Here is an 11,099-nt window from a genome sequence, read left to right as displayed (position 1 = left end):
TAGCCCTGTCTGTCTGTCTGTCCGTCTGTCCGTCTGTCCGTCTGTCCGTCTGTCCGTCCGTATGAACACCTGGATCTCAGAGACTATAAGAGATAGAGACACCAAATTTTGCACGAAGATGCGTTATGTGTGTATTCTATACGAGTTTGTTTTATTTTTTTGATTTTCCCCCCCACTTCCCCCCTATGGGGGTTTTCCCGATTTTCCATTCGTATAATCGCCTATATCTCGGAGACTATAAGACCTAGGAACACCAAATTTTAGTCCCAGATGCCTTATGTGAATACGCAGAAAATGTATATTTTGGAATTCCCCTCCCTCCCCCCTCTACCCCGCAAATCGTAACTCCCGTAATTCTTGGAATTTCGAACTAAAATTTTGGAAATACCCCCAGTTAGTTATTATGTGTCCGTATGCCAAATTTCATTATTATAGACCGATTTAACAAGAAGTTATAGCCATAAATATATTTGCTGATGCAGCGCTGCTGCAGCGCTGCTCAAGCGCTGCCCGCGGCTGTTGTTGATGTTGCTGTTTGGTTGACTGCGAAAATGCTTACACAGACACGAATTGATGCGCATAGGCATACATACACTCACACAGACGCAATTGCTATGTAAATGTGCAATTATACACCCTTTACGTGAGTTCGAATACCGAGAGAGGTAAAATCGATCAAATTTTTTTTTTTATTTTCTTAATTTTTTTTTATTTTCTATAATTATTGTAAACATATGTACAGAGTATTTAAAAGTCGGGACACCCGACTTTAGCTTTTTTACTTGTTTTTAATTTAGTTATTCTAGCTCTTATTTTTTCTGAAATCCTTCATAAGGACAGACGGAGCCGGCTATTTCGACTCGACTTGTTTAGCTGATCAAGAATGTATGTACTAGTCTATATAGTTTCTGGGGTCTGCCACGCCTCCTTCTGTGTATTACATACATTCGCACTAAAGTAGTATACCCTTTTACCCTTAAGTACAGGGTATTAAAACAAAATTTTAGTTCCAATTTTGTTGCTATTTGCTGCTTCCATTATTTGAAGGTATACCTTCGTCTAAGATTTCTTTACAAATCATTTAGGAGTAATAGATATACCCAATAAGTTCCCAGCTTCTCCTATTTTTTATTATACACTACATTTAGTTTTGCAGCAACTGAGCACATATGTAAGGAAGGTTGGAGAGCAACTGCAGTACGCTCGCAACCTTAGCCTGGACACAGCACCACACCACGAGGATAAATTGTGTTACTGACTAAATAGTGTTGGTGTTAAAATAGTTGCTGATTTTGAACAATCAAAAATCACAAATTGTAATTAAATGAAGCATAATAAGATTTAATATAGTTCTTGTTTCAAGTAGAAATTCTTTATTTATTTGCATGTTTTTGTGTTTAACTTTATTGGTAACAACAATTATTAAATATTCTGCAGTTATATTTGGAAATTTGTTCTTGCCTCTGCGATATTATGTTATGTTGTGTCTTAGTTTGGATTTCTATACATACATATATAGTATATATTTATATAAAGTAATCACAAAATATTATTGTTATCACAATTTAAAGATATAAATATTGTATTCATTTTCATGTAGGCTAACTTTTTACTTCACTTTTTTTGTCTTTTATGTTGATATTCTTATTTTTTTCAATATTTTACTTTTACAATTTAGTCAACAAGTTGATTAAAAATTTGATTTAAAAACAGCATTTTTAACTGCATAAAGTATTAAGTTTTCTTTCCCTTTTTACTAAAGACAAAAAGTTAGCTTGAGCTAAGACGAAATTTGAAACGCGATTTAGGTTAGTTTGTAGTGGTGCTGAAAGAACTAGATTAATAGAAACAATTAACTACGATAAGAGACCAGAAATACCTTAGGCTTAGGCCACTAACCATACAACATATAGATGCGTCATTTCACACAACGAAAACGTCCCATCGAAATTGTTAGCGACAGCTCCCATAGCTGTTCGGGTATTTGCCGAATGGGAGCTGTCGCACTTCGGCTATGAGCCGACTGGGAGCTGTCGCATTCGTGCTCTCTGTGAGCGAATTTCATTTCATTCGCAGAGAGGCAGTCTACAGAGACGGTCGGTTCACGCCGCTTATGCTCTTTGTATGTGTGCGTGCACATATATACATGTATATGTTTATATGCATTTGTGCATTTGGTCTTTTGCTGTTTGCGAGCAGCAGCTTCAATTTCGTTTTCAGATTTTACCTGCTACATGGGCATCAGAATTTCATACACTGTTGCCATATTTCTGTCGCATTGTATTTTGGGATGCGTATGCAAGTGAAGTTTGTCAGTAGTGTATGGATTTCTCATAACGCCTATAAAAGCACACATACATACAATTACATACATATTTATGTGTGCAAATGTTGTGTTCATATGCAGACACTTCATATATGAACGCATGGCAGTAGCCTTGACATTGTCATGACCTGCCTCAACTTATATTTATGCACAAGCAATTTTATTGATAGACTATTTCTTATTTTTGTTTGACTTGCATATTAATTACAAAATATTTGGTAAAAATGTCAGTTGGCATTTAAATCAAATTAATTCAAAAATATTATTTTAATATAATATATTTAGTTTAAAAATATATTATTTTAAAAATGTCGGTTGGCAATTGGCCGATATTTAATATGAAAATAAGTACATTTAAGGGTCGCAAAATGTGCTAAAATTTGTAAAACAAGTGTAATTAAATAAATAAAAATACATACATGTATATGTTTATATGTATGTATGTACATCTTTTGATAATTTAATATATATTGTTTTTTTTTTAATTCGCCGCTCAAATTTGTTACCGATCTAATATTGTATATGAGCAAACACATTACATCGGTATCCAGAGAACACTACGTGGAGGCCATCAACATTTTAATGGGGTCGTAAAATAATAGGACCTTTGAGTCGACTTGAAATGACTTAATTTCAAAAATGCATAACATTTTAATTACTATTTATAAGTGTTTGAAATTAAGTCAAATCCATGTTCCCCACTTAATATTACCTTATTTAGTGTATTAACTAACATGTAAATATTTAATATTTGCTATTATTTAAACATAAAGTAAGAAAAAATTCTACTGCTTAATTATTTTTAATTTATTTAAAGCTACCCTGGAGTTCTTACTACCAGCAATCCCATCTGTTATCCATTTACAATTTTTTCTAATTAAAATCAAAATGAACTCATTAAGCAATTGAGTTCTGTGATTATAACACGGACCAGACTCTGAAAACCAGCATGCGTATTTATCTAACTTTGATGTAATGAATACGCATTTTTGAACTATTGTTTTTTTTCAAATGGAATCTGTGAGACTTTGTCTCGAAATACCGTTTAAAAACATCAAAGTGTATTTTAATTAAAGTAAAAAAATCATCATAAGTTTAAGGTTACTATTAACGTAACCGAAGTTTTTATTTAGTATTAAATACTCGGAAGTGCATTGGACTTCATCGGACGGTTTCAACAGATTTGAACACACTTTGCAGTCGTGTTTCTTCAAGAGCTTATGCAAGAGATACCCTGCAAAATAACGCAAAGCATTCTCATTGAAAGCGTCTTGAATATTCAAATCTGTTGCTTCTATAGCCAATTCTAATTCTAATTCGTCATCAATGAAAATCAAATCATCATCTTCAGAAGATGTTAGCTCTGATGATGATTGATTTGACCCTTCGGGGTCTTCATCGGGGGCACAGTTCCCAGATACTGTTGTTGATGTCAAGACTTTCATGTACAACATTTTGGACATGATGAGATTAAACTCAACCGATGTAATATGTTTGCTCATATACAATATTAGATCGGTAACAAATTTGAGCGGCGAATTAAAAAAAAAACAATATATATTAAATTATCAAAAGATGTACATACATACATATAAACATATACATGTATGTATTTTTATTTATTTAATTACACTTGTTTTACAAATTTTAGCACATTTTGCGACCCTTAAATGTACTTATTTTCATATTAAATATCGGCCAATTGCCAACCGACATTTTTAAAATAATATATTTTTAAACTAAATATATTATATTAAAATAATATTTTTGAATTAATTTGATTTAAATGCCAACTGACATTTTTACCAAATATTTTGTAATTAATATGCAAGTCAAACAAAAATAAGAAATAGTCTATCAATAAAATTGCTTGTGCATAAATATAAGTTGAGGCAGGTCATGACAATGTCAAGGCTACTGCCATGCGTTCATATATGAAGTGTCTGCATATGAACACAACATTTGCACACATAAATATGTATGTAATTGTATGTATGTGTGCTTTTATAGGCGTTATGAGAAATCCATACACTACTGACAAACTTCACTTGCATACGCATCCCAAAATACAATGCGACAGAAATATGGCAACAGTGTATGAAATTCTGATGCCCATGTAGCAGGTAAAATCTGAAAACGAAATTGAAGCTGCTGCTCGCAAACAGCAAAAGACCAAATGCACAAATGCATATAAACATATACATGTATATATGTGCACGCACACATACAAAGAGCATAAGCGGCGTGAACCGACCGTCTCTGTAGACTGCCTCTCTGCGAATGAAATGAAATTCGCTCACAGAGAGCACGAATGCGACAGCTCCCAGTCGGCTCATAGCCGAAGTGCGACAGCTCCCATTCGGCAAATACCCGAACAGCTATGGGAGCTGTCGCTAACAATTTCGATGGGACGTTTTCGTTGTGTGAAATGACGCATCTATATGTTGTATGGTTAGTGCTTAGGCTTAGGCTTATTTAGCGCCCCAAAGTTCGGTCTCATGATACATGCGATAGATATTGTCTCTTATCAGCTTGGCCTTATCTATAGAGATTGGAGTAGAATGGAAGTATTAATGGGTGTAATCGATAATCGATTAACTACAAACCTTTCGATAAGTTAAGCGCCACCACATGTTTTTTCAAAAATTCTAGGCTCAACTCTTGGGTAGTTCCCAGCGAGTGCATATTACAAGTGAAGGCACTGTGCGGCACAAAAATAAAGAGCGGAAATGTCACATTTTATATTTATGACCCCCAGGGACCACTTACCCTAATTGCCGAAATGCGATGTCCTCTTGATCCTTGGCCGCTTGCGGACAAATGCTTGCTTTACTCTGCTTGCGCATTTCCTTGGCGTTTGTCTGCACCGCAGCATTGCTGTGATGTGAGGAGCTGGATGAGGAATCAGCCGCTTGCTTCCGCATCGATTTCGCCAAGGATATATCGCCGGCCCCAGCCCCTGCCCCTGCCCCGGTGGCTTCGTCCCGTTGCTTCTGCTTTTGCTGACGTCGCTCCTGCCGCCGCAGACGTGCCGAATGGCGATGTTCGCGCTCCGATTGCAGAGAGTCGTGGAAAGTGGCGTTCCAGAAACGCAACTGCTGCCAAATGGGCTGCTGGCGCAACGAGATGAACAAATATTCACGATACGGCTCAGAGCCAGGAACTTCAACTGAAAGCATCAAAAGGTATTATCGGTCTACGCGAAGAAAGTCTAAATTCCAGCCAGTCTACAAAATTGGGAAACCTCTCGTTTCGAGTTAATTGATTTTACAATTAATAATTCAATAGGATTGCTTATATATAGTAAGAAAAGAATAACATCGCTGGGCTTATATGTCTGAATATTCGGATCATTTGAGAACCACAATTTGAAGAGCTTAAATTCAAAAGAAATTACCTTCATGGTAGAACAAGAAACATAAATTCATGAGGACAGCCGCTGGTGCATAATCCTCGCTCTCGCCGCACTCGAACAAGGTTAGAGCGAAATACTGGGCCAGAGCTTGAAATGTGAGGACATTCAAACGCTTCGACTTGCTGCGCTGATCGCTGAGGAAGCGGGTGAACCACTGGCGACCCATTTCCAGACGCACCAGGACGCCAAACTCTGACTTCAGCTCAAGATCGACAGCGGCACAGTTGTTGAACAACAGCTCCGTGAAATGCTTCATGAACTCCTTGACGGGCTCCTCGCCAGCACGACAGTCCAGGCTAATGGAGGAGGCCCACGATGGCACCGAGTTCTGCGACTCGGAGCGTATAAAGTTTCGCCAGTCTGTGGAGTCCATGCTCGGGCTGGCGAGCTGTTGGTCGGGCTCGTCCCGCAGACTGGTCAGTGTGCTGCTGTTGGAGGTGCGGCTGCGAGTTGGCACTCGCATCGAGTTGCTGGAGTTGCCCCACAGCTGACGCAGCTGTGTTAGCCCAGCACCACCGCCACCACCACCACCACCGCCTCGCTCACCATCCGTGGGCGGTTGCACATCTATGTGCGGTGGTGCCTCCAGTACTTCATGTATGCGCTGCGTATCCTTCTGCATGTCCAGCTCGCTGCGTCGAGCGCCGGCTATGGCGCGTGGCCGCTCGTAGCCGCCCGAGTGGCGCGACTCTATGGAGTTGGAACGCGTCGTGCTGCTGATGTGGGAGCGGGCGCCCACTTGGCCGGGCAGCGAGATTGATGAGCTGTCATCGCTGCTGGAAGTCGAGCTGGACGAGGGAGTGCTGTCACGCAAGGCGCCGCCTCCCGCGCCAGTTTTGTGTGCATTGCGACCACGAGTGTGCTCCAGTCGAGGTCCTGGAAACGAGACAAGCCTGTTTAATAGATGATTCAGAGCCTGACTACACAGATGTCCGTACGTGGCGCCAAATTGGGTTGCCTATAGCGGCCCGAAATAATTTCCTCATGTGCGCGTCTCGCCTTCACTCGTCGTGCCTCAAAGTCGATTTTCGTATAGTCGATTGTCTCATCAACTGCAAGGGAATAGTTTTTGGATTGGTTATGGGTATTATTTGTCCTTAAAACTACTCACACTTCGGCAAATCCTCGTCATCATCGTCACAGTAATCCGAATCGCTGCTGCTGCTGCTGAGTGTCAACTGAAAATAACGAAAGCATTGAAGAAGAAATTCAAGCATTTGCTTACATTCGTTTATTTTTGTATGAGTTTTTAGAGTTGTTCAGTATTTTAAAGTTATTCTGGCTATAGATCATAACTACTTGGATCGGTTAGAAACCTGAATTGTCAACAGATTTAAATATGTTTAATTTCAATTTTATGCAAAATATCGCAAAACATAAACATATTTAAATATTTTGATCTCAATTTTAACAATGCTTTATTTACAAAATATTTGAGCTTGTGTTTAAACCCCAGACTTAAGACTTTAATAAAGGTTCGGCTCGTAGGACATAATCCATAGATCCCTGCCCGGTTCTTGTTTTCAAAATTTAATTAGGTGCTTTCGAAAATCCAAATGATTAGGATTTTGCAGATATTTTTATTCGGGGAGTGCTTCCAAAAGAAGTTGGATTTTCGGATTACATTGGTAACAATTTTCACAATCAAAACACAGCACTTACGAATTGAAGTTAATAAAAGTTGCAAATTTATGCTAGAAATGCATATGGAAAATATTTCCGCTGGCCGTAGCCCTTAATAAATTATTAAAAACATCACAATTTTCTGAAATACAGCACAAAAATCTATTAAGAGAGAGTTATCAGTGTTGACTACGAATAAAGCTTTTTCGAGTGTTGGAAACTGTTGATTAAGGATGCCAAATTAAATAATAATTTCTCAATATGAGCAGAAAATCTATGCTATAATGAAGAAACAAGCTTTATATGAGTAGCCTCTAGCCAGTCTGGATATACAAGTATGACATCCACATCTACAAAACAAAAAACTGACAGCAATCCTCAAATCTCATCCGCTCATCACTAACAAGGACATTTATCAAAAATTTGTGTTCCTGAAATCAGAGATTAAGAAGCTAGACTCAGCACCAGATACACGAAGCGGATCTCTGACCACGAAAAACAACCTGGCCATAAATCTACTTGGCAATAGTACCATAAACAAAAGACTAAAGCTGCTCCTTCCCTCTAGATTATTAAACTAATTATTCACTCTCCATTTGGTACACAACACTTTAATAATCGAAATCTCTTAATTACACTTTTTTAAATACAAACATTGATAACATATTAATAACTGAAAGATTAAAAAAAAGGTTAACAGCTATGTTTCAATAGAGACAATAAATTTGACATCAAGTTACTTTAGGGTTGCAAGAATTGCAATATAAATTCGAATATGGTTTATTTAGATAGCAAAACTTTTTTTGTTATAGCATTGGTTCTTTCAATTGAAGTATCTTTTAAATATTGAGATAATTACGAAATTTTACAAATTTCTGTTAAAATAAATTTGAATTAAGAAACGAAACTAAATGTATTTTAAATGCAGGTAATTTATTCCTAAATCTGTAACATTATATTTGCACCAAGTGCTGAACATTTGAAAAACTGCACTCCAATTTTTGCCAGTGTTGGGCAAACACCCATGTTTCTCATAAGAACTTGGCATTCTGCAAGTTGCTTTCAACTTAATTGATTGCTCTTACAAGTTTAAAGGCTCAAGTCTGGCGGCATTGAACAAAACAAGGAGCAGGAGCCGGAGCACCGATATAAGCAGTTGCAAGATGCATAATTAACACACCCAGACAGAACTACTACATATATGTAGACATCAGCACTGGCTTAGAGGTGGCATGTAATGTCGGTAATATATATAATTAATTTCAATCAAGGACAGACAATGGCCATCAACTTGCAGCGCTGCTATAGGAAAACGAAAAGAGAGCATGTAAACAACAAAAACTGACAGTCAAGTACAATGGAAACAGCTGAGCGTGCGCCTCCCCCTTTCCCCTTTCTTTCCACCTCACCTCACCCCCCTCAACCAGCAACGTCTTCTTCTGTTGCTGCTGCTAATGGTTTCTGGTGATGGTGCTATGGCATCAATTGAAGGTCAACTGAGTGCAACAACAAAGCGGAAGCAACAAGAACAACAAACTATCAAAGTGTCAGTTGCTTTTGCATTGCCGCCAATGCGTAGCATAGCCAGAGACAATCAGGGAGGGGATGGCGGCAAAGGTGCGGGGGAGGGAACAGGGCGGCGATGCAATGAATTCAGCTTATGCTTCAACGTTCTTGTTGCTGTTATTCATTATCAAGGCTGCCAGTGTAGCCAGCTAGAGACGAGCTTCAGATAATAACGTGAGGGCGAAATTAACAAACAATATCGAGTTGGCAACACCCTAACGGTAGGCTTTTTGTAATTTTAGAAGAAATGATAACATGATAAACATGTGAATAAAGTGTGAACCGAATGATATTTCGAATTTTCGAAATGTAAGCGGAATATCGAATAATAAAGCATACACAAAACAATGTTTGTAAACTGTATTCCAATACTACAGATGGCAGCCCAACACCTGAATTTCTTAATAATATGTTAGGGTCTGTAATCTGTATATTTTCTTAGATATTTGAATTGCATTTTTATCAATGTATTTTTTAATAACAGTTCGGAGTTGCTAATTTAAAGGTAATTACACCTAATTCTGTTTTTACACGGTATTTTTTACACGATTTTGATGTAGCACGGTTTGAAAATCAAATATTTTATATATGGTTACACGACTTTATTCCATTTAGCACGATTAATTTTGCTTATGATCAATGTATTTTTTTTAAACGGACTTTTTTAGGAACCAATCTATCGTGTAAAAACAGAATTAGATGTATATGTCCTTTAATTTCTCAGCTGAGCGGCTTAGCTTAAAAATAATTGAAGAATTCTAATGCGTTTTACGATAATATTGGTTGCTATAACATTTCAAAGCCCCAAATAATATTTGATCAGTGTCTGAAAGAAAGCTTGGCTAAGTCGTTTATATTCAGTTGATTTTTCAATATTTACGTGGATGAACCTCAGGAACTTGATGTAATGATAATTGGACACAATAAAATTATCTACTTTCCATCAAATTAAGAACTTTTCACGCATTTCCATATGGAAAAGACTGCTGTTACAGACAATGAAGAGCAAAACATTGTATGCTGAACAAACTAGACAACAATTAGCACTATAGCTGCTTTAAGAAGTACAGTTAACAATTAAAAGGTAAAATTTAGAATTATTGTTATAACCATTAACTCGTTGATTTTCTTGGTTAGGAAAACCCCACTGCGAAAGCACGCGCTTAAGGTGGGGATTGACAACTGTTCAAGCAGTTGCCTTATTGGTAATAATTATTGTCAGATAGCTCTTCAGACAAACTTGTGAGCGCACTCTTTTCACTTTATTACTTTAGCTACCTAGTTGCCTTAACATAGAGGATGTATGCCTAATAAGTACATATTGAAGTGATGTGCTTCCGATTACAGTCACGCACCCATCACTAATTGCAAACTCCTACCTTATTTGATATGCCATTGAGTAGCTCATTGCTATTGCCTAGCACGGTTAAAAACTTTGACTTGAGGGCACCAATGCTGGGGGTACGTTCCATGAACAGTTTGATTTTGGAACGTTCGCCGGCGAAGGCGGTCGCTGCGGCGGCGACGGGGGGCGTGCCTGGTGTGGGCGGAGGTTTGGCATCCACCATTATCGTTTATTACGGTACGGTTAGTTGCTTAGTTAGTTGGGATGGTTAGTGGGCTTGTAGATTGTTATTATTGGCTTTCAGTTTTTATTTCTTTCTGTTTCCGATTCCGTTCTGCAACATATGGAGGCGGCTTTTTAGTGCATAATTTTTTGCTATTTTAAGCAGACACATAAACAACAATAGAGGCGTTAAAAAGTGGGCGTGGAGGAGCGCGCGTGCACAGCCCTGTCTGTGTCAGTGTCGACTGTTGACGTTTTTGCGGCTTTGCCTGCTGTTGTATTGATTTTTCATAAGTTTGTTGTGCGGCTGCTGCGCTGCGGCAGTCTCAGCTGTTTGCTGTTATTGTTGTTGTTGTAGTTTTGGCGCATTTTAATCCACCGCTGTGGCATGTACTGGAGCAGAGACGCTAGTGGAGACGCAGACGAAGGAGCCAATGTGACATTGACTTGCGGTTGAGGCTGGGTTGGGTTGCATTTTTTCTGCCCCTTTTAGGAAGTTTTTTATTTCGCATTTATTTCTCCGCAGTCGCGTAAAAAATGAACATTTCTGTATGTAGATATAAAGCTATTTATATTGTCCATGTAGTTTCTTATTAATTTTA

At 38.1% G+C, this 11,099-nt stretch overlaps 1 protein-coding gene across 1 annotated transcript; it reads right to left on the bottom strand.

Moving 5' to 3' along the window:
• Window positions 1–4,733: 4,733 nt before the first annotated feature.
• LOC115629034 (uncharacterized protein KIAA0513) lies at window positions 4,734–10,996 on the bottom strand. Its single transcript, XM_030525336.1, has 7 exons — window positions 10,310–10,996; window positions 6,853–6,919; window positions 6,680–6,793; window positions 5,724–6,617; window positions 5,096–5,495; window positions 4,933–5,027; window positions 4,734–4,868 (listed from the first exon to the last, which is right to left on the bottom strand). Exons 1-7 carry the CDS (start codon window positions 10,496–10,498, stop codon window positions 4,798–4,800), a joined length of 1,830 nt encoding a protein of 609 aa, XP_030381196.1. The 5' UTR covers window positions 10,499–10,996; the 3' UTR covers window positions 4,734–4,797.
• Window positions 10,997–11,099: the final 103 nt, after the last annotated feature.

The sequence above is a fragment of the Scaptodrosophila lebanonensis genome, unplaced genomic scaffold (assembly GCF_003285725.1).
Source record: "Scaptodrosophila lebanonensis strain 11010-0011.00,11010-0021.00 unplaced genomic scaffold, SlebRS2 tig00000131-arrow-arrow-pilon, whole genome shotgun sequence".
Taxonomy (NCBI): Eukaryota; Metazoa; Arthropoda; class Insecta; order Diptera; family Drosophilidae; genus Scaptodrosophila; species Scaptodrosophila lebanonensis.
The sequence above is the reverse complement of the archived record's forward strand: the minus strand, read 5'-3'. Positions and strand labels throughout refer to the sequence as shown.

Excerpts from the sequence above, each read along its gene's own strand:
- LOC115629034 (XM_030525336.1), bottom strand. The coding sequence starts at position 10,498 with ATGGTGGATGCCAAACCTCCGCCCACACCAGGCACGCCCCCCGTCGCC. Across the intron at positions 6,618-6,679 it reads GCAACCCAATTTGGCGCCAC|GACCTCGACTGGAGCACACT; the intron begins GTACGGACATCT and ends TCTCGTTTCCAG. Across the intron at positions 4,869-4,932 it reads GGCGCTTAACTTATCGAAAG|ATAAGGCCAAGCTGATAAGA; the intron begins GTTTGTAGTTAA and ends CAATCTCTATAG.